Here is a 25,078-nt window from a genome sequence, read left to right as displayed (position 1 = left end):
GGGTTAAAATCAACATCAGGAGGTCGAATATCAGTATTTCCATGTTTACTCAAGAAATCGATACACTAGATCGCATGTGTGTTCTTCAAATCGTGGTGTTGTTCTTGAATTCTTCAAATTGACAACAACTCTAGGGTTGAATTCGATGAATTCAAGAACAATACCACGATTTGAAGAACACACGTGCAATTTAGGGCATCGATTTCTTGAGCAAACATGGAAATGCGGGATATTTGATCTCCTGATGTTGATTTTGACCCAGATGTTTGCTACGATATGTTAATCTCTAAATCCTAACTATTATGCATTAAGCAAATAAACGATTTTAGTTTTTTCGGTATAGTTCGGTTTTAGAGAATTACCCTGACCACTTTACCAATCAATTCCATTATGGACTGAAGTAGCAAAAAAAAAAACTGAATTAAATTAAACATAAAATTAACAAAATTTCAAACTTTGGACTGAAGTAGCAAAAGTATCAAACCACATGGACGAAGATGGCCATTAACTAAAAATAAACATGAGAAAGACAAAAATACCCCTTAAACTAACGGCATAGTTGGATGCCGTTAGACGGGGGGACGTAATTGGCTAATTTTTAAAACTATAAGGACTAAATTAACAAAATTTCAAATTTTGGACTGCAGTGGCGAAAGTAGCAAACCACAGGGACGAAAATGGCCATTAACTCCTTTATATATAACAAGTTTCTTTTTGACCCGCGCTTCACTATGGAGGTGTAAACTCGAAAGAAAACAACCAAAGCATAATAAATCCTTTATTCCTTTCGCATTGAAACGTTAAAGACAACAAAAACTAACAACTCTTTGAAGCTGTAAAAATCCTGTTAACAACTCATGGAATAACATGATGAATAATTAGACTTTATAGAATCGGATGTCGTAGCACAAATATTCTGCATATATATAGTTATCCAGCTAGTTGACGTACAATCAATAATCATAAAACATATTACCTAAACTCGTGTGGATCATTTGACTTTGACCTTGCATCAGCAACATTCCTTGGATGCATGCTGCTACTCACAAACACACAAGCGCGTAACATCTCGGACTTTTCGTATTTGTATTCGTTTATGTTTAAACTGATTCGAGAATGTAATTCGGATCTTTATTATTAATAAAATCACTTATTTAAAAGTATTCATGGAGGTATTTTCATTTCATACCCTTCGTATTGTTTAAACTTGCCATTTCTTGCTTAAAAACTCTTAAAATACCAAAAATTGACATCTTATAAAGCTCAAGGACTAAAAGTGCCAAAACACAAAACCTCCCCCACCTTGACCACGCCGCGCCGCGCGGCCTAAGAGAGTGAAGGAGGCCGCGTGGCGCGGCCAAGCATCTGCACAAATTTCTTTGTTATTTTTTATCCTAGTTCATACTATAATGCAAAATCGGTTATTTTTGGATCAAATCGCATGTTTCAAGCCCCAAGAAAACTATCCTAACTTGGTACATGTCCACATTCATTAACCTCTTCAACAAGAACGAATTTTGATGAGTTTTCAGTTGATTTAGTCATTAAACGAGGTTTGGTTACTTAAACGAGCTTTTTAACTAAAATTAACTTGTGCTTACCTATTCTATATATACAAACCATTAATCATTTACCAAACTCTTCCCTAAACCCTAATAAAATCTCACTCAGCCCTCACCCTCATTAAACACCCGATTTCACCTCCGTTCTTGCTATTTTACTCAAAGTTATAAGTGTTTGGTTTGACTTTCAAGCATTCTCAACCTTTGACTCCGCTTTCTTGTAAGGCCCCTAACCCGGTGCCCTACTTTTGCTCGCTCGGAATTACTCATTCACATAATTTGGAAATTAGAGTTAATTAAAACAAATTCGCGTAATATTAAAGTCATACATTCAACAAAACACAAGTACTTGTTTAAACGAAATAACATAAGTCTTAAACATTTAACATAAATAACACGTGATTCTTCCTCTTAACGATGCCAGCCTTCATCTTATTTGCCACGTGTCCCATCTCAAGCAGCCTGTCTCATTCTATTCACCTACGTGCATACTAAAAGTCAGCTACGCTGAGTGAGTTCTTGTTAATCAAATAACATACATTACATTCATATTCTTACGTATACGTGTTCGAAGACACGTATTTCATTCTTTACTTACTAATATTTCTTCTTATACATACTTACATACGTTCATACTTTCTTTCATACTTTATACCGTCTTACTTATTACTCCTATACTTACATTACTTTAATATATCCTCTACGTTTAAAGAGCATTTCGCCCTACATACCTCGGATATTATAAGGGTCCGACACCCAACATACCTCGGGAATTATAAGGGTCTGGCACCCTACATACCTCGGAAATTATAAGTGTCCGGCGCCCTACATACCTCGGATATTATAGGGGTCCAGCACCCTACATACCTCGGATATTATAGGGGCCCGACATCATACATACCTCGGATATTATAAGGGTCCAGGAACCTACATACCTCGAATATTATAAGGGTCTGGCACCCTACATACCTCGGATATTATAAGGGTCCGACACCCTACATACCTCAGAAATTACAAGGGTCCGGTGCCCTTTCTCATACCATACAACCATACATGCGTTCGTTGCATATCTTTGTTACACATAAGCATTTAAATATATATAACTACGCGCATACTATTCGAACATTCTATATCGTTCACATACATACACAAACATACATCTAATATACACTTACCATTTAAGGTAAGTGTATTAATCTAACAAATAGTAGTATGCACACAGCCCCGAAAACATAACAAAAAAGGGGTTAGAACTCACCTGCAGACGATTCCTTTCCGAGTTAATAGTAATTCTTTTCTTAGCTGTGCTCGACTAATTGTTTTAATAATTATACGCATTAATTTTCTATCTTTAAATACTTTCTTAAGTTATTGAAACCAAACTTTATTGATTAATGATCTGAACTCACGGGTTGACGAATCCTAACTTTATTATCTTAACGAACCGGACTTATTAGTTTAACTACAAATATAACCCTTGCAACTGATCATAGTTGTTGGATGGTTGCAACAAGATATTACACGATCTTTTACCAAACACTGATATTGATTAGTTACCAATGAAGCTACGAGTCTATAACTAATCTAATCAAGTGAAGCTGATCCATATACAACTAGAGATCCTTTTGGGTCTTCATCCTCATTCTTACTATCACAAAACAACTAGAATTTTATATTACTATCAGTGACGACGCCAACAAAGTTCGTATGAGCTTTCTATTCTATTCGTATGCAATGCTGATTCCATATGTGTGTGAGTAAGAATATAGCAAGCGTGGAAGAATGATATCAGTTTGAGGGGGAAGATTTCTTATTACAACATATTGTAATAAATTACATTGAATCTCTGAGGTTATATAATAAGTTAACATTGATTTGATTGTTCTTTACATATTGTATTGGATGTAGATTTTTAGCAATTCAATCCCAACAATGAGTTAGAAAAGTATAATTGTGGATGAGAGTGTTAAAAGAGTATTCGTCAATATTTAATATTTTAGAATGGTGGAATATGAATAGTCTTAGATTTCTGATTCTTCCTTAAAGGCCAGAAATTTGACATCATTCTCATGTTAATGGTGGTTTCGGAATTGGTTTTTAGCACAAATGGGGCGTTTTGGGCTTGTTTAGGAGTTCTTTGACTACATGATTTTTGAAAGTATAATTTTCACACATGATTGGATTTGGAGTACAACAACCATACCCGAGTGTGAAGAAGATTGGCAAAGAGTACAAGAAAATTGATAAATGCATTTGTTTATCGATGCATATTTAATATTTGTACATCTTATATATATATATATAGAGAGAGAGAGAGAGGTAGGGTAGTAAAACGACCCGCAAGCTCAAGAAAGATATCCGTGGGTCAACAATAGCACCCGCGAGTCATCAACAGTACCTACGGAAGACATCCGCAGATCGCAGAATACTCTACACAAGAAAGAAACAATAAGAGTTCTTACTTAGGAAGAGAGAACGGTTGTAACAATAACCTTATAGAAGATCGCTAAAATATTTCCTGACAAGGACGTTTACCTCCTTCACGAAGAACACGAGACGATATAGCCAATGAGAGAGAGACAGCTGGACACCTGGTAACAACCATGCACATGGCCAGCTGTCGCCTCCAATCAAAGTGTAACACGTGTCCATTCAGGTAGGAAAAAAATATCTTGGATAAAGACAACCACACTAATCACATTCCCTCGATCCCTCGTCTATAAATACCTTCATCATCATCATAAGATACTCATTCACACTCCACATACTACATCAATCACTTAAGTACTTTCTCTCTCTACAGAATTGTACTTATTCTCACGACTGAGGGTGGTTAAGGGAGGACCCCCCATCATGTCCTTCTCGTAACGAGACTCACGGTGGTCTGTTTTGCAGGAGAATCAATATCTAGTTGAATATTTGATTCAGTCTTACGTCAGATTCATTTCATAACCATTACCCCGTGGAAATATAGATCTGGTCTTTACTAGATCAGATCCGTGTTTGTTCAATATCTAAGTTTGTTGTCAATGAGCTTGTGGTGGAGCGGCAAGGAAGAGATCGACTTGGTATTCCATGTGATCCAGGTTCGATTCCTACCCCCAGTATTTAGTTTCAGTGGCACTAGGGTGATGATGGGAGACTAGGCGAGTAAGTGATGTTCACTAGTTGGATCCTTGAACTGAACGAGGTTTATCTCACCGTAGTGTCAAGCCTTCGGACGAGTGTTCACGGGATTTGGCCCTTATGCGAGATTTTTCCCATGAAAGTGTATCCCTATGTGGTGAGTTTAGTCGGTAGCCCATTTAAAAAATTCATTTAATTTTGTTTACCTTGTTTTATTTAAGGATTGGACATGGAAAGTGGGACATGAATGTGACTGGGGTGCAAGAAAAAGGATTTTGGAAGTTGATTCGTTTTTGTTTATATTTATGTTTGAAACTTATACGTTATTTGGAACTTTTTTTTAATGGAAGTTCTACCATACTCCAAACTATTACTAATATATATAAAAGAGAAGTTTGGCGACGCTGGACTATGATTGGTCCATTTGGCAAAATTCTATTGGACCAAGTTTTGTTTTGTTTTGTTTTTTTTGTTTGTTTTTTGTTTTAAACTTTGATAATTATATTTCTAATTATCTTTGCTATGTTCGTTTTTTATTAGTTTAGTTCCGATACCAATATACCGTAACGGATGTGATAAAAACTGACATAATTTGCGTAGACTTAGCGCATTTTGTTTTAGTTATAGTACCGTAACGAAACTGACCGAATGACAATTCTTTTTTTTTAGTCCGGTTTTATAACGAACGAGAAAAACCCAACCAAATTTGCATAGACTCACCGCTAGGACCAACAACGCTCCCAACAACGCTCGGGTTTTACCAACACTCAAGTTTCACCGACCAACGCTATCCCAATGTTCCATCTCAATTTTTATAACTTTTTTTTGTTTTAGTTTCTGTACAATAACACATGTAACAGAAACTGACCGAATTCACGTTAACTTACTGCCTCAACACTTAGGACCGGTAATGCTTGTGTCTTACCAACGTTCGGATTTACCAACCTGCCTGGCGCAACGTGTCAGGTTAAAAACTAGTTTGTTTATATTTATGTTTGAAACTTATACGTTACTTGGAACTTTTTTTTTAATAGAAGTTCTACACTACTCCAAACTAATATACCTTATATGACCAGATTTGAACATGAGACCTTTCATCTAAGAAGCACAAGTCTCTACAAGTGGGCTCCACATTGATAAAAAAAGTGTGTTAAGGTTCATTCTTCTCATTTTTCATCATTCGTTACGTTTGCACCATCTTAATGCAAACTTAGTTTTTCCTTCATCATTCAACCTTACCATTGAACTCATGTTTAAGGATGAGCTCGGGATGGTATCGGTACCGACCGGTGCCGATCCCAAAACACGACAACGAAATTTGAAATATATGGTACCGGTATCAATATCGAAATATTCTGTTCGGTATCGGTATGTCGTACAAAATTCGGGAAATACAAGTATCGTATCGATACTGAAAACTCTAAACTTGGTACCGACAGTACCAATCAGTACAATGCCAAAACGCTCATCCCTGCTCATGTTATATATCATTCTCCACCATTATATTATTAAATAAAAAATAAAAAAAAGGAAAGGAAAAAGAAAAACAACTTTTGATAGGGTAATTGGGAATGACCTACATGGCCGTCGTCATTTGAACCCCGTAATGTGTGGTCATTTGGGCAACAATGTGTTGTTCCTTACCCATCCTTGAAGAAAGGATTGTCCACGTAGGACCAGTGAAAGAGTGGGAATGAAGTATACCGATTGGTCTTAGAATTGATCCCTGGTCCACACGGATATTATTTGTTTTCTGAAGCTTGATATGCTTTTCTTTTAAACCAGCTTAAAATGCTACTTTCATTTTTTGGGCCTTTCTATCTGAGATCATGATAACAAGCATTTGGGCTATAAAATACATCGAGAAAAATAGTAATTATCTATTATCTATTATCAATCTAATATATATAAAAGTAAAGTTCGGTGACGCTAAGTCGACGTCGGGCTACCTGGCGGCATCTTATTTGTCCATAGTAATTTGTTTTCTTTTTCGTTTTGGTACCGTAACGAGCATAACAGAAGTCGACTGAACGACGGCACCTTACCTGTCTATAGCAATTTGTTTTTTTTCGTTTCGGTACTGACCAAATGGCAATTTTTTTTGTTTGTTTTAATTCTGATAAAGTAACAGACGTGACAAAAACCTACCAATTCGTATAGACTTACTGCCTCATCTCCTGGGACCGACAGCACCCGGGTTTACCGACCGACACCACCCTTTGTTCCAGTAAATTTTTATATTTTCCCTTTTGTAGCTCCGGTACCAAAACAAACATAGCCAAAACTGGCCGAATTCGTGTTCAATTACCGTCTCAATGCATGGGACTGACAACACTTGGATTTTACCACCACCCGGGTTTACCGACAATACAAACATCATTTAAAATGATTTATTTTTTATATGCTAATTTGACGATATTTTTTGGGTTTAATTCTCTGGTTTTACCAATTGTGTCTATACCATAACGAACATAAACGATACAGACTTAATTCCCGTCGACTCACCGACGTAACGCTCGGGTTTACCAGGAAGCCGGTTTCAACATTGAGATTCTACCAACTGCCCGGCACAACGTGCCAAGTACAATACTAGTTAACCATAAACATAAACTAAAAATTATCACATAAGTCACCTTGTAAATATATATATGATAACTTTATAAAAAGAATTTACTTCTATAAATTTAAAACTTATTACTATCACACAAATTGAAATTTTTACCAATATATATATATATATTGGTAAAAATATATAGAATTATATATATATATATATATATTGGTAAAAATTTCAATTTGTGTGATAGTAATAAGTTTTAAATTTATAGAATTAAATTCTTATATATTGATATATTTTTATCAATATATATATATATATATTGATATATTTTTACCAATATATAAATATATATATATATATATATTGGTAAAAATTTCAATTTGTGTGATAGTAATAAGTTTTAAATTTATAGAATTAAATTCTTTTTATAAAGTTATCAGTAAAATCTTCTATTCCTCAGGGTTGGCATTTAATTAATTTTTTAGTAATCCCATATAGATTATGATTTGGATTAGGTTGACTCTTTTTTGAATCTCTATACCTGCAATTCCCTTTACGCCTAAAGGTGTTTTCATTTTTTTTTCACATAATTTCTTATAGAATTCTGCAAAACCAAAGGGAATGAATGTTCGGAATAGTTGTAAAATAAACGTTGTAAATAACAATTGTAAAATCTGTCGTTATATATGTTATTGGGCAGCAGCTAGAGCTATTAACTTGCAAAACATAAAAAAATCCAATTTTTTTTCGTAACTTACGGTTTTCGTCCCTATGGTTTGTTCAAATCTGCGGTTTTAGTTCAATATTTTCAAATTTGCGATTTTCATCCATGTGGTTTCATTTTACTTGCAATTAAATCCGAATTCACTAATCCTGTTAAGTTTGATCGTTAAACCCATCAGCCTCTCCTTCACGTGAGTGGCGGTTTTGTCATTTTTCTCCCCGAATAAACTCTAGTCCTAATTCTCAAGCCCCCTCACGTGAGGGGCTGGGGTGTATTTTGAGTGGAAATAGGACAATTTCCCTCACGTGAAGGACACACTGATGGGTTTAACGACCAGACTTAACGAGATTAGTAAATTCGGGTTTAATTGCAAGAGAAATGAAACCACAAGGACGAAAATCAAAAATTTGAAACTATTGGACTAAAACCATAGATTTGGACAAGCCATAGGGATGAAAACCGAAGTTTACTCTTTTTTTTACCTTTAATTCTTTGCTATTTCTCATTAAACTCAAAACGATTATAATAAAGTGGAAGGCAAAATGACAACAAGCTGCGTCGCAACCCCCTTTTGAATGCAAAGCCAATCTTACTAAAAACGAAGTTTTGGGACTCAGGAGCCGAAAAGTACCATGTATGACACGATGAACCCTACTTAGAAAATCAAAAGGGAGAAACGCATGTTGATTCTCTAAACAGGCTTTCTCGTGTTTGACAACTTTGCTCGGTTCGGCATTCAACGCAGCCTGACCCACAACAAATCCACGGTCCTTGAGACCAACAAGAGGAGACACTCCTATAAGGTCCATACAAGCGTGTTTCCACCCTGCCCACCCAATCACAAGAATATCAGTCGGCCGTAACGTGGACTTCCCTTTAAGCGGATCTGTAAAAAAGTTAACGGGGCCTCCTTTTTAGCAGAAATCCCTGCCCGTTTAAGAACATCGCACAGAACATCCCTAACCAAATCATGTATGTATTTAAAACCAGGTAATTCTTTGCAATGCACCGCATGGTCTATAAGGGAATCCAAATACACCTTTGATGTGCTAAAAGTAGTTTAATAATTATTTACTAATTTAACTTAAATTAGACACTAAGTAATACTATAGACTTTCTAAAACTCGACTAAACTACTAACCGGCAAGTGAACCGATCGACTCTACTAAAGCGAAGTAAGTCCAGATATTGAACCTACGAGACTCTTTTAATTACATTTACTAGCTAATTAGACTCAACTACAGACACAACTTATTTGTTTATATTTGTTTAAGGGGGTTTTTAATTAAAAATACTAAATTTAAACTATTATTAAAAACTGATTAAGAAAGACAAGTAATTTAAATGAATCACAAGTTTGTTGATTTTAATTCAATGATAATGAGAAACTACCTAGACTAGAATCCCCTAAATTTCAGTTATTAATAATTGGGAAAATATTTAATTATGGAAATGGGATCGTAAAATAGACGCTTAAAGAAAACCAGAACAGGACCCTTGACTCTTCTTAAGAAGTCACCTATGGGTTTCTAATAAGTTTAAACGCTCACCAGTTTTAAAATCAAGTTTCCTTACGGTCACCTAATTAATTATGAACTAGTTCTTTTATACGAAATCATGCCTTACAGCGTGAAAATCATAGGCAATTTAATATATTTAATTGACTCGATAGACGAAATTAACCAATCAAGCCTAGACGAATTCCTTACGAACAACTAAATCTAGCAAGCTTGATTAACAAAGACGTATCAATAACCTAGAACCTTACAGCAATTTATGTTAGCAGTACACTTAGATTTATTTGATAATATTATTCCTATGATCTTATTGCAAATCAATCATAAAATAGTCAAAAACTCAAAGTAAATAACCTAATAGCGAACTATCATATGACAAACCATAATCAAGGCAACTATGGAATAATAAAACTCATCAAACAATCCTAAGTATCCAGATGCATCAACTCAATATAATTAAATATTTTAACTAGTTCATAAAACCATAAAAGATAAAACCCGTGATCTTCGTCTTCAAACCATAAGAACTTCACCGGATGATTCTTAACCTTCAAAGACGTCAAAAGTAGCAATCCTAAGCTCGAGAACTCTCCAAAATCGTAAAATAGACGCTTAAGGTTAAGTTTAGGTGTGTTTATATAGTTTTCTAGGCCTAAAAACCTAATTTTCGTGGAAAATTCCAGATCATGGGCCCATAGCGCCGCACGACCAGCTCTTGCCTCTCTGGCCGAGTGACGTGGAATTCTAGGGGGTGAGAGCTAGACCGGTCTGGTCTGGTTCAATCTTGATGCGTTCTGGTTCGGTTCCTGATCCTCTGGTTCTCCAATTTGGCTTGTTTTTCGCCCTTTTTCGCTACGATCGAATCCCGGATCCTATAATATACAAATATGTTAGTAGTGTACAAATATTACATAAAACCAATCAAAACTAATAAAATATTAAATAAAATATCCACAGGATTTATATATATTTAACATTATATCAACCTTGTGACAAACTGGGTAAGGCTCATCAGTCGGAAACATAAGGATCATTAGCCGGTATTTAAGGATAGCCCGATACTCCAACCCCGACATGTGTTGGCCCAATTCTTCAATATATTTGAAAAATAATCACTTTTAATAATACTTACAAACATAAACTCATGGCAGAAATCACAAACTCATTCTCTTAAGTCTTCTCAAATGTCTTGCAAATTGATGAGATACTTAAAAACAAGACCACTTGAGAAAATTTAGTTTCTCTTGGTTGTCAAAACACTGGACCAAAGTGTCAGAAATATATCATTTTTAATAGATGACAGAGAATGAGACGTTAAAAAAGCATCAAGATCGTACGATAGATTCATGGCATGAATGTGACTGATGTGCTAAAAGCAATTATAAATTTATTAACTAAAATTACGCTAATCTAGACACTAAATAATAATTCTAGACTCTTAACTTAACAAAAACTACTAATCGGAAAGTGAACTGGTTGACTCTAATACAGCTAAGTAAGTCCGGATATTGAACCCATGAGACTCTTTAAATTACGTTTGACTAGCTAATTAGACTCAACTACAGATATGACTATTTATTATTATTGTTTAGGGGGTTTTTATTAAAATACTAATTTTAAACTATTATAAAACCAAGTAAATTAAACGAAAGCACAAGTTTGTTGATTTAATCAGATGATGATGAGAAAACTACCTAGGCTAGAATCTCCTGAATTTCAGTTGTTAATTAACCGGAAAAATATTTAGTTATGGACTGTGATCATAAAATAGACATTTAAAAGAAAACCTGAACAGGACCCCTGACCCTTCTCAAGAAGACACCTATGGGTTTCTAGTAAGTTTTAACGCACACCAGTATTAAAAATCAAGTTTCCCTATGGTCACCTACTTAATTATGACTTAGTTCTTTTATACGAAATCCTACCTTACGGCACGGAAATCAAAGGCAATTTAATATATTTAATAGATTCTATAGACAATAATAAATAATCAAACCTAGACGGACTCCTTATGAAAAACTAAATCTAGCAAGATTAAATAATAAATATCTATCAATAACCTAGCACCTTACAGCTATTTAGGTTAGCAGCATACTTAGGTTTAATTAATTAATAATTATTATTCCTATGATCTTAATGCATATTAATAATAAAATAGTCAAAAACACAAAGTAGATGACCTAATAGCAACCTATCATAATGACAAACAATAATCAAGGCAATTATGGAATAATAACAATAAATCAAACAATCCTAAGTATCCATATGCATCAATTTAATATTTTACTAAATCATAAAACCATAACGATAAATAAATTCCAAGTCAAATCACAACGTTAAAATAGGTTCATATAAGCCTAGGCAGTCTATAATGTTTAGCCTGGCATCATAAAGTCAAACAAAACAATGATAAAGGAAATCATGGTGAAAAACAAGAGAAACGAAAGATTAAAGGTGATAAAACCCGTGATCTTTGTTCTTGATCGATTGGCACGTCACCGTATGATTCCAAGCCTTCAAAACCTCCAAAAGACTTCCTCTTGAGCTCCGAAATTCGTCCCAAATGGATGGGGTTTGTAGGTTATGTTTAAGGTTAAGTTTAGATGTGTTTAAATAGGTTTCTAAGGCTCAAAATAACCAAAAATCGAAGATTCTGGAAAAAATGGGTGGTCGCGCCCCGCGACGAGCCTTCTCCCCTCTGGTCGTGCCACGCTTCGGCTAGGGGGGAGTGGCCTGGTCTGGTCCAGGTCACTCCTAGTTCGGTCTGGTTCGTTTCCTGATGCTCCAGTTCGCCGGTTTAGCTCATTTAAGCTTGTTTTTCGCCCTTTTTAACCATGAACAAGTCCCGTGTCAGAACCGAGGATCGGGTGCAACCTTAGGTAGGTCGAAAAGAGCACACAGATCCAATACCCAAAGGTCTGTCAAATATCCCGGCGGAATCAGAATATTTAACGGATGGGAACGAAGGTGTGATACAAAGACAAACAAAACGAGAAAATAATATTCAGTAAGAACATATTCAAATACAAAGATTCACTGTATTTAATATATCATTTAATGAAACAGTGAAGAAATGTCTAGGGTTTCGTGACGGCGACGGCGGTACGAGGAAAACAAAAGGAATATTCTTTTGGAATGTTTTCTCGTAATGCGTGCGTTTCCAGCGTCGTTTCTAAAATGGAAACCTAGTACGCTATATATAGAACCTGACATTCCTTCTAGAATCTCTTAGATATTACATAATGAAAGACAAATAGAAATACAAGTGTAAGAGTCTTCGAGTATGATAAGTATCTTGCTCGAGCAGACTCACTATGCAAGGTATGCTCGATGAGTGTCTTCGAGTATACTTTACTTCGAATATTTTCAGTGAAAATATTCTCCTCTAGCAAGCTTCATTCTTCTTGACCAATCCTTTCTTTGCTAGAACTAGTCCATCGAGCAAGCCCATTCTTCTTGATGCGTTCAATCCTGTCTTGAGACTTACTGAACAATCTTTAGCATGCTCGGATGTAAATCTTGCTCGGGGGACTGAACCATGCTCGAAGTCCATGCTTAGAGTATATGACATCTTCTTATTGCATCCATGCTTGTCACCATGTGCTCGGACATCCTGTGCTCGGAGCACTTGGTTAAAACTTGAACGATCAAGTTGTTTTACTCGATTGGCAATCCATACTCGATAGAAGAACACTCTTGCTCGTTGAAGTGTAGCTTGCTCGAAGCGTTCAACACTTAGAAGAATTAACCAGAAATGGTTCTGAAGACCATGCTCGAGGTAGTAAATCATGCTCGATAGTCAAAGCTTGCTCGAAGTCTATACTTAGCCGATTTCCAGAGGAGGTTGAGAAGATTCCAATCATCCTTAGTAAATTTCCGACTCAACAATCTCCCCCTAGATTGGAAAAAGCTCAGATACACCAAAACACACCTGCATATAGTTACGCATGTATCAGCCTTCTAAAGATAATCAGTTTATGCATAAATATCATTTCATTGCATAAGGGAATTCTGCCACTTGGGCATTACATATCAAATTTTTACACATCAAATTCATCAAACAAAATAAGAGAAAACATAAATAAGGTTATCATCATTAAGCTCAATTCTTCAATCTTCTCCTTTGGCTCCTTTCAATATATTTTTCTTTCTTGAATTTAACAAAGACAACCTTTTGTTTGAACATGTCAAGCTCTACTGCATCAAGAGAGTCAAAAGGAAAGTTTGCATTGATTATGTCTTGTAAGTCTTGGACGTGTATGTAGTTTAGATCTTCATCATACTCAATGTTAGGGCTCGGATTTTCAGTATCCTGGGCAAGCAGTATGTTCAGGATAACTCCAGATACGGTATCCTTCAAGGTAACAGGTATCCCTAATATGTTGTATAACTAACAACTTGTACGCAGCCTTTCCTTGTTTACAAGGTCAAAAGATGTCGCCATAATTGCCTAAAGATCCGGACTTGCTGTTAATAGGACGTGGCCAAAAAGGAAAATACGCTTAATGGGGTAATTAATGGCTAATTTGATTTAGTCTATAGTTTTCTAAATAATAGGCAATATTGTTAGTCTCTTCTTGTTATAAATAGAGCAATAAACTCAGATCATAACACTATAGAAACATGAGACTTACTAGTACTCACATTCTCTGTAATCACGATCGAGTTTTAGATCCACACTTGTAACCACATTTTTGTTATTAATAAATCGGTGGTGATAGTTTTTACCACCCGGGGTTTTTTCTTGTTATCCTCAGGATAACGAGTTTTTCCTCGCAACAAATCTCTGTGTTCATGCCAATTTTACAAGCACCTAGTCCCATTTTACTAATTTGGTTACGAAATTACCTTTGTCAATTTTTGACCAAAACAATTTGGCGCCCCCCGTGGGGCAATCGGTGCTTCAATTCTTGCAATCTGTTTATTTCATTTTCAATCACTTTCGTTCCCTTTACAATGGCCTCACAACCAAAAACTAGTTCAGTCTTTGCTCCGGTGGTCACCGTTGCTTCAAATGTCAACCTAGGACCTCCACCAGTGCCGAAGAAGAACACTCAGCCTAGAGGAGAACTTCCACCATTCGCAGGATCCTCTACACGGGTAGACCCGGTTATTTCTAACAATGACATTTTTGCTTTGATGAAACAGGTCAAAACACACATGGAGTAGCAAGAAAAACCAACTCAAAGCTATTTAAGGAAATTGAAGGAATAAAAAAGAAGCCAGGGCAGGAGGCTACTCCAATCATGCCCAGGGTTCTTGATTTTGGTTCTCCAGGATCATCTATCCTTTAGAATCCTAGATCCTTGAGGACACAATCAATAAGGACTCCGTCTCAGCAGCAATCAAGATACTTGGGAATTTACCCTCAGGTATCCTCGAAGTTACCCAACTCAACGAGGCCAGAATCCATCAACATGAAGCCTCGTACAACCATGCCAGCTGACATATTCTCATCAGGATCTCCCATGGTATTCTCTGAAGTGCATGTCGAGGACGGTATCCCAATGCAAGCGTTACCTTATCCTGAGGTTACCCTCAATGAAAATGCCAGTCGTCAAGGCTTAGGATACCAGAGGCCTAGTCAAAATCTCAGTAACAATTCATTTAATGGGAATTTATACGCTAATCATGGATCTGTGCAGGATAAGGGAATATTTCCTGAGATAGCCTGGGAATTGCGGAAAATGAAGGATATGATTTCCAATATCCTAGGGATAATACGTCCCATAGCTGAAGTTCCCGCAGGAAGCCACAAATTATCTAGGTTCACTTGGCCTATTTGCGACGTAGAAATCCCCAAGAAGTTCCAAACTCCCAGCATGAAGTTATACGATGGCACTACGGATCCTGAGGAACACGTAGCTCAATATAGAGAAAGGATGGAGATCAACACCATCCCCATTGACATCAAAGAAGCTTGCCTATGCAAGGGATTCGGTTCGGGACCGGCCCTCAAATGGTTATTAAGTATTCCTTCCAACACTATTACTTCATTTGCTCATCTGATTTACTTGTTCAATAATCAATTTTCTTATAGTAGGTCTTGTGAGAAAATGACAGATGATTTATATAGAATTCTTCAGCATAACAATGAATCCTTAAGGGATTACACAACTAGATTTAGCAGGGAAGCTTTGGAAATCCCCAACCTTAACATGGCAGCTGTTGTCGAAGCCTTCAAGATGGGACTAAGGAATGATTCTCCTTTCTATGATGACCTTGTCATGACTCCATGTAGGAATCTTGATGAAGTCAGAAACAGGGCATTGAGATACATTCTTCTAGAGGATAACAAGAAGGCTCATGGAAGCTTGGTTATCTCAAAGTATGAGTCTACCAACAGAAAGTCAGACACTCCACAGAAGTTCTCTAGGCCCAAGCCTTATTCCAAGCAGGATAATCCCAGGATAAATGTTGTGGAAGAAGATGAAGATGACGAAGAGTATCCTAAAATATCCGAATATTGTTTTTACATTGATATTGGTGGTGTGATATGTGCCATGCAGGATTTAGGTGATAAGGCTAGGTGGCCCAAGACAAACGAAAAACCCGGATCCAGCAAAGACAAGTCCAAATGGTGTGCATTCCATGAAGACTTTGGCCATCGCACTGAAGATTGCATAGCACTTCGGAAAGAAATAGGATACCTTCTCAGCAAAGGATACCTGAAGGAACTGTTTGGAAGAAATGAAAACAAAAGTCAGGAACCTGTCAAGATACCTGAAAGGGCACCTTCACCTCCACTCGGGGCTAAGGTTGTATCCTTTATCTCGGGAGGATCGGACATCTGTGGAACCTCATATTCTGCAACTAAGAAACGTTCCAAAGTAATGAAGATGGGGGACAACGGAGAAAGACCTCTCCGTACCTCCACGTTTACAACTCAAAGAATTATATCTTTCGATGACGGGGATAGATGTGATCTTGTGGATCCCAATCATAACATTTGGTAATTACTTTATGTATAGATAACTGTTTTGTGCGCAGGATACTCGTTGACGGAGGCAGCTCCGTGAACATCATCCAACATGATGCCTTGAAGAAAATGGATATTCCTAATACTGAGATTATCCCGAGATCCTCGGTTCTCGTGGGATTTAGTGGGGAGACCAAGAATACCCTGGGACATATCAAACTTCCAGTATACATTGAGGGAGTAAACTCTCTACAAAAATTTTGTGTTATTGACTCATTATCTTGTTGTAATGTGATCTTAGGCAGGCCATGGATTCATGAAATGAAGGCAGTACCCTCAACATACCATTAGTGTGTAAAACTTCCAAGTCCTTGGGGAGTTATCAAGATAGAAAGTGACCAACAAGACACCAAAGATTGTTATGCATCATCAATGAAGCCGGCTGCAAAGCCTACTCAAGAATAGCAATTAAAGAAACAACCAGGGGAGGTCCTGCAAGCCAGAGAGCAGGATGTGAATATATTTTTAGGATCATGTATTCCTAAAGATATTGAGACGGAATTAATATATTTCCTAAGGAAAAGAGCTTCTACCTTCGCCTAGAAAACATGAAGATATGACAGGTATCTCTAAATCGATAATTACTTATAAACTTGGTATATATAAATCTTTCAGGCCGGTACATCAAAAGCGAAGGAAATTTGCTCCCGAGAGAAACATTATCATACAAGAAGAGTGTAGAAGCTACTCAAAACCAAGATGATAAGAGAGGTCCAATATCCTAGATGGTTAGCCAATCTAGTTGTGGTCCAGAAAAAGAATGGAAAGTGGAGAGTGTGTGTGGACTTCACAGACCTAAACAAGACCTATCCAAAAGACCCATTTCCAATCCCATATATTGACTCAATGGTAGATGCAACTGCTGGCCATGAACTGCTAACCTTCATGGATGCATCCTCAGGATTTCAACAAATTCAAATGGAGCCTTCAGATCAAGAAGACACAGCCTTCATGACTCTCACAGGTATATACTGTTATATTGCAATGCCTTTTGGACTAAAAAATGCAGGTGCAACATACCAGAGGCTGGTCAATATGATGTTCAAAGACCAACTGGGAGACACGATGGAAGTCTACATAGATGACATGGTGGTAAAGTCAAGGAGGGCTGAGGATCATCTCAAAGACTTGGCAACAGCATTTGACATCATGGATGAGTATAACATGAAGCTGAATCCAGCCAAGTGTCATTTTGGTGTCAAAGCAGGAAATTTTCTTGGATACATGGTCACCAAGAGAGGAATAGAGGCAAGCCCTGTGATACAAGGCTAAATATATATAAATCCCTTGTATATTTAGTATAATATTTTATTAGTTTTCGTTCGGTTTTTATTAGAATTTGTATATTACTAATTTATTTGAATATTTTAGGTTCCGGGTTTCAACCATGTCAAAAAGAGGGCGAAAACAAGCAAAATGGGAGAAGGCCCGTCGCGCGGCACTTTGGGCTCAGTTTTCTAGAATATTCTACAAATATTAAGTTTATGGGCTTAGATTTACAGAATCTTCTACTAATTTTAAGTTTATGTGCCTTAAAAGTCTATATAAACACCCATAAACTTAACCCTAATCATAACCTGAAAGCCATAAACAAAATTTGGAGCTCAAGAGGTGATCTTTTGGAGGTTTTGAAGGCTTGGAATCATACGGTGGCGTGCTTATCATCCAAGAACGAAGACCACGGGTTTTATCGCCTTTAATCTTTCGTTTCTTTTGTTTTCCACCATGAATTCCTTTATTATTGTTTTGTTTTATTTTATGATGTTAGGCTAAAAATTATAGACTGCCTAGGCTTATGATGAACCTATTTTGACGTTGTGTTTTGATTTGGGATTTATTTATCGTTATGATTTTTATGATTTAGTAAAAGGTTTGATCATATTAAATTGATGCATATGGATATTTAGGATTGTTTGATTAATTGTTATTATTCCATAGTTGCCTAGATTATTGTTTGTCATTATGATAGGTTACTATTAGGTCATCTACTTTGTGTTTTTGACTATTTTATGATTGATATGAATTAAGATCATAGGAATAATAATTATTAATTAATTAAACCTAAGTGTGCTGCTAACCTAAATCTGTAAGGTGCTAGGTTATTGATAGATTTTTATTATTTGATCTTGCTAAATTTAGTTCTTCGTAAGGAGTCCGTCTAGGTTTGATTATTTAATTATTGTCTATTGAATCAATTCGATATATTAAACTGCCTTTGATTTCCGCGCTGTAAGGTAGGATTTCGTATAAAGGAACTAAATTGTAAACAATTGGGTGACCGTAAGCGAACTTGATTTTTAATACTGGTGTGCGTTAAAACTTGTTAGAAATCCATAGGCTTTCTCTTGAGAAGGGTCAGGGGTCCTATTTGGTTTTTTTTTAAGTGTCTATTTGACGATCCCAATCCATAACTAAATATTTTCCCGAGTCAATTCATTACCAAAATTTAGGGGAGTCTAGCCTAGGTAGTTTTCTCATCATCATCTTATTTTCATAACAAACTTTCTTTTCGTTTAATTTATTTGTTTTCTTAAATAGTTTTAATTATTGTATTAATTTAGTATTTTAAATAAAAACCCCCTTATACAAATATAAATAATAAGTCGTATTTTGTAGTCGAGTCTAATTAGCTAGTAAACGTAATTTAAAGAGTCTCGTGGGTTCGATATCCGGACTTACTTAGCTGTACTAGAGTCGACTGGTTCACTTGCCGGTTAGTAGTTTAGTTAAGTTTAAGAGTCTAGAATTTATTACTTAGTGTCTAGATTAGCGTGTTTTTATATAACTACTTTTAGCACATCAAGTTTTTGGCGCCGTTGCCGGGGACTTTTGGCAATTACGTTATTAGCTTTGATTAGACTTTCTTGCTTTATACGTGCTATTTGCTTTATTTATTGCTTTTGAGTCGTAGGAGTCAAATTTTAAGTGTTAGTTATTTTAATCTGTTTTTTTTTCGAGTCTTTTACTAGAGTCTACGAATTTTTTTTTGTTTGTTTTTCAAGTACATGCCACATCTGCGTTCGCAAGGACCGCCGTTCGATTGTTTTGGACCTACTCCGTTGAAGTCCGAGGCAAGTTCGTCTGAAAAGCAACCGATCACCATAGATACTTCACCGAAATCATCACCCGCCAATTCACCACCACCAAGTCCTAGACCTGTTCCAATGGCCGAAAATAACCACACCGTGTACCAGCAAGCTTTTGAAGGGTTCCATGGAGACCACTCACCCATTGTCACCCCCGACATTAACAACCCTAACTCGTGGCAGATCCCATCCTATGTCATGAACAACATCACCAATCACCACCAGTTCCATGGCCGTGAAGATGAAGATGCACCGGCACACATCTACCGTCTGACCCGTGTGTTCAAAACGTTCAACCTGCAAGGTGCTACCCGAGATGCGATCTTCCTTCACCTGTTCCCGTTTACACTTTCGATCGTGCCGCCACTTGGCTCGATTCGCAACCTGCTGGAATGTTCACCACATGGGAGGTGCTTCGCGATGCATTTCTCAAGAAGTATTTTCCACCTGCTAAGGCCTCTCGTCTCCGTGATCAAATCCACTCCTTCCACATGGAATCGGATGAGGCGTATTACCAAGCTTGGGAGCGTTTTCAGAATCTGCTTTCCCTTTGTTCACAACATGGGCTCACACCTTGGGCCCTCGTTGAGAAGTTTTACAATGGGCTTACTTATGAGGCTCAAGTGAGGTTTGACACAGCCGCTGGGGGCAATCTGATGGACAGGAAGAACGTAACCGAGTGTAACGAGATGTTTGAAAGTTTCGCGCAATCTGAATACGCGAAGAAGCCACGAGGCGGGAATTCCAATCCCGTCACCAGTACACCCTCATCTGCTCGAGGTGTGCACCAGGTTAATCTGGATACTGGTATGGCTGCTGCTTTGGAGAATCTCACCCGAGAGATAAAAGAGTTAAAGACTAAGGTGGATAAGTGTGAGATGTGTAGAGGTGGTCATGGTACACTGGAGTGCCCGTTGATGAACAATCATGATGTTGATTTTGTGGCTGGTCAGAACAGGTTCCCTAATGCGTACAACAGCAACAATCAGAACTGGAATAGCTACAAGAATCAGAATCAGAATCAAGGGCAAGGTAACTCCAATTGGCGTCCGGCCGGTGGGCCACCAGGTTTTCAAGCCCCCTATGACCGAAATCAAGGTCAGTATAACAGTGGAAGTTCTAATGAGCAAAGTTCGGGTAATGGGAAAGATTTGAGTGGTGGTATGGGAAGATTAGAAGAAATGATGCAGCAAATCCTTAATAGAGATCAAGTCACTCAAAAGACCCTTGCCGACCATGATTTGCTTTTGAAGAATCAACAATCAGCTATGCTCGACATGCAACGAACCATTAACGATATTGCCCGACAGTTGAATGAAAGACCTCCGGAACAGTTTTCAAAATCTACTCAGCAGAATCCGACTGCTCAAATTAAGGCGATTACTACTCGTAGCGGTAGGATTTTGGGTCCCGAGGTGCGTCAGAATGAAGTTGAAGTGGAAGATGAAGAGGTAACGGATGAAGAAATCGAGATGGAAGTACCGGGTAAAGTGCAGAACACCGCACCAGTTGCACCGCCAGTAGGGAAGAAGCCAGTTGAAGTCCGGCCATCACTTTTGATTGATCACTCTCGTATCCCGTTTCCCGCTCGTGCGAAACACCAGAAATATACGCGGGAGTATGGGCACTTTCTTGATATGTTTTGACAGTTGAAGATCAATCTCCCATTCATTGAAGCCCTCCAACACATGCCGAAGTACGCAAAGTTCTTAAAGGACTTGTTGAAGAGGAAAGATAGGTTGGGGGAGGTATCATCGATTCCACTCATGGGAGATTGTTCGGCGGTAGTGTTGAACCGCGTACCCGAGAAGTTGTCGGATCCGGGTGTGTTTACAATTCCAGTTTTGTTTGGTAGTGATGCAATGAGCCAAGCATTGGTGGATTTGGGTGCAAGTATTAATTTGATGTCGTATTCTTTGTACGAGAAGTTGGAGTTAGGCGAGCTTACACCGACTCGCATGTCTTTATCATTGGCCGATCGTTTGGTTAAATATCCACGAGGTATTATCGAGAATTTGCTAGTGAAGGTGGATAAGTTCGTATTCCCGGTTGATTTTGTGGTGCTCGATATTGAGGCCGACGAGAAGGTTCCTATTATTCTTGGTCGTCCGTTTTTACGAACCGCAAAGGCACTTATCGATGTGTATGATGGGAAGATCACGCTTCGGGTTGGTGATGAGAATGTTACTTATGATGTCGCGAGGTCGATGAAGCACCCGAGTGATCAAGATGATTTCAGTGGTCCTTGCCATGCAGTTTATTTTATTAACTAGTTCATTTCAGGTATGGATAAATGCTTTGATTACATTTGTGGTACAGATCTCATGGGTGGCAACGGTTTAGTCGATTGCGATGATTTGGTTGAGGTTGAGTTGTGTGAGGACGATTCGATTTGTGATGAGTTGGCTGAAATTTCGGGGTTGCCCGAGATGATTGAGGTAAATGAGATTAGTTGTGAGAGTGAGGCGGGTTCTGAGGAGAAACCCGCTCCGTTGGAGTTAAAAGTACTCCCGTCACACTTGGAGTATGCGTATCTTGATGAGGGCTCGAACTTGCCCGTTATTGTGTCATCCAAGCTGACAGAAGAACAAAAGACGAAGTTGATAGACGTGTTGAAGCTACATAAAGGGGCGATTGCATGGCGACTTTCCGATATTCAGGGCATTAGCCCTGCTTATTGCACACATCGGATTTTAATGGAGGATGAGTACAAACCGGTGGTGCAACCAAAAAGGCGTCTCAATCCGAATATGCAAGAGGTGGTGAAGAAGGAGGTATTAAAGTTGATGGATGCTGGGATGATTTACCCGATTTCCAAATTCCCCATGGGTGAGCCCGACCCAAGTTGTTTTAAAGTAAGGAGGTATGACCGTTGTGATGAATGAGAAGAATGAGCTTATCCGTTCGCGTACGGTTACCGGTTGGCGAATGTGTATTGACTATCGGCAGTTGAATGATGCCACCCGAAAAGACCACTTCCCGTTGCCGTTTATTGATCAGATGTTGGAGCGTTTGGCAAGTCAGCAATTTTATTGTTTTGTTGACGGTTTTTCAGGTTATTTTCAAATTCCCATTGCACCGGAAGACCAGGAGAAGACGACTTTTACATGTCCGTATGGCACATTTGCATATCGTCGCATGCCATTTGGACTATGTAACGCTCTGGCTACCTTTCAGCGTTGTATGGTGGCCATCTTTCAGGATATGATAGAGACGTCCATGAAGGTGTTTATGGACGATTTTTTGGTTTACGGTAATTCTTTCGATCAGTGTTTGGCTAATCTTGAGAAGATGTTGAAAAGATGCATTGAAACGAAGTTAATGTTGAATTGGGAAAAGTGTCATTTTATGGTGACTGAAGGGACTGTGCTGGGTCATAAGATCTCGAGAGATGGTATTGAGGTGGATCGGGCAAAGATTGATACTATAAGTAGACTTCCTCCACCGACAAATGTGAAGGCGATTAGGAGTTTCTTGGGCTATGCGGGTTTTTATCGGCGATTTATTAAAGACTTTTCCAAAATTACCCGCCCGATGACCCGACTCCTCGAGAAAGATGTACCGTTTGTGTTTGATGATGAGTGTGTGAAGGCGTTCATGTTTTTGAAAGAGAAGCTCGTAAGTGCTCCCATTCTTTGTTCTCCCGATTGGAGTTTGCCATTCGAGCTCATGTGTGATGCTAGCGATTATGCGGTTGGAGCGGTTTTGGGGCAAAGGCGAGATAAACATTTTCACCCCATTTATTATGCTAGCAAGACGTTGAATGATGCTCAAGAGAATTACACCACCACCGAGAAGGAGCTTTTAGCCGTTGTTTTCGCATTTGACAAGTTCCGCTCGTATCTCGTACTTTCAAAGACCACAGTTTTTACCGATCATACAGCCTTGCATTTTCTCTTCCAGAAGAAAGACGCGAAGCCTCATCTCATACGATGGATTCTTTTAATTTCCGAGTTTGACATCGAGATTAAAGATAAGAGGGGTGCGGAGAACGTAGCGGCCGACCATTTATCCCATCTAGAGGACCCAAGGAGAGAAGAGTTGCGTGAGGAGGAGATTGGAGATACATTCCCTCACGAGTCGATCGATTTTATTGCGGCTAAGAAGCAAGGTATGCCATGGTTCACAGATTTTGCAAATTATTTGGCTAATGGTTTTGTGTTAGAGGGCATGACTACGCAACAAAAGAGGAAGTTCTTTCGGGATGTGAATCGGTATGTGTGGGATGACCCGTTCTTGTTCAAGATTGGTGGTGATCGGATTCTGAGGAGATGTGTGACAAAGGAAGAAGGTTGGGATATTCTTAAGCATGTTCATGAAGGGTTGACTGGAGGTCATCATGGTGCGCATGCTACCGCGCAGAAGGTGTTTGATAGTGGGTTCTATTGGCCGACGGTTGTTAAAGATGCTGAAGAGTTTGTGAAGCTTTGTGATGCGTGCCTAAGAACAGGTAATATCTCATCCAAGAATGAGATGCCTCAAAACCTCATTCAAATTCTTGAAATCTTTGATGTTTGGGGCATCGACTTCATGGGACCGTTTCCCACGTCGAATGGTAATAAGTATATTTTGGTGGCAATTGATTATGTGTCTAAGTGGGTGGAAGCCCAAGCATTGGCTACAAATGATGCACAAGTTGTTGTGAAGTTTCTTAAGAAGTTGTTCACTCGTTTTGGTACCCCGAGAGCTATTATTAGTGATCGAGGCACCCATTTTTGTAATACCGTCATGGAGAAAGTGTTAGCTCGTTATGGGGTTACGCATCGTACCTCTACTGCCTATCACCCTCAAACGAATGGTCAAGTCGAGAATGCAAATCGAGGGGTGAAGAGGATTTTGGAGAAGACGGTTGGGGCTAGTCCAAAGGATTGGTCGGATAAGTTAGATGATGCGTTGTGGGCATTCCGAACCGCATACAAGACTCCGTTGGGTACTACACCATTTATGCTTGTTTATGGTAAGTCTTGTCATCTCCCAGTGGAGCTGGAGCATCGTGCTTATTGGGCGTTGAAGACGATGAATGTCGATCTTACCGAGGCCGCGAGGAAAAGATACTTTCAGATTCATGAGCTGGAGGAGCTTAAGGATGCAGCATATTCTCGATCGTTAAACATTAAAGAAAAGACGAAAGCGTTACATGATCGACGTTTGAAAGGAAAGTTGAGTTCGAAGTGGACGGGACCGTACTTGGTGAAAGAAGTTTTCCCGTATGGAGTAGTGGAGTTGGAGAATCCGGATAATGGAACCTCATGGAAAGTGAATGGTCATCGATTAAAGCATTATCTTAGATGACCGAAAGAGTCTATCGAGATGGAGGAAACTCCTCTTGATCCATCGCACTGAATTGTCACACAAGGTTCTTGAGTGAATACTCAAGTGTAGAGTTTGTACATTTTTTCCTATTTTAATTCTATTTTATTTTTTTTTTGAGTCACTAACGTAGTTTTTTGTAGTTTTTTGTTATTTTTATTTATTTATTTTTTTTTATTTTTTTTTTAAGTTTTTGTAAGTTTTGAAGGAAGAT

At 38.1% G+C, this 25,078-nt stretch overlaps 1 protein-coding gene across 1 annotated transcript; it reads left to right on the top strand.

Annotated features, from left to right (window-relative positions):
• The first annotated feature begins 21,242 nt into the window (after positions 1-21,242).
• On the top strand, positions 21,243-24,846 carry LOC143624666 (uncharacterized). Its single transcript, XM_077095238.1, has 5 exons — positions 21,243-21,660; positions 21,874-22,383; positions 22,916-23,172; positions 23,458-24,004; positions 24,533-24,846. Exons 1-5 carry the CDS (start codon positions 21,243-21,245, stop codon positions 24,844-24,846), a joined length of 2,046 nt encoding a protein of 681 aa, XP_076951353.1.
• The last annotated feature ends 232 nt before the right edge of the window (positions 24,847-25,078 follow it).

This window comes from Bidens hawaiensis, unplaced genomic scaffold (assembly GCF_021521415.1).
Source record: "Bidens hawaiensis isolate Kalapana, Puna unplaced genomic scaffold, B.hawaiensis_p1.1 tig00003902_1, whole genome shotgun sequence".
Lineage (NCBI taxonomy): Eukaryota > Viridiplantae > Streptophyta > Magnoliopsida > Asterales > Asteraceae > Bidens > Bidens hawaiensis.
This window is presented reverse-complemented; position numbering and strand designations above follow the sequence as displayed.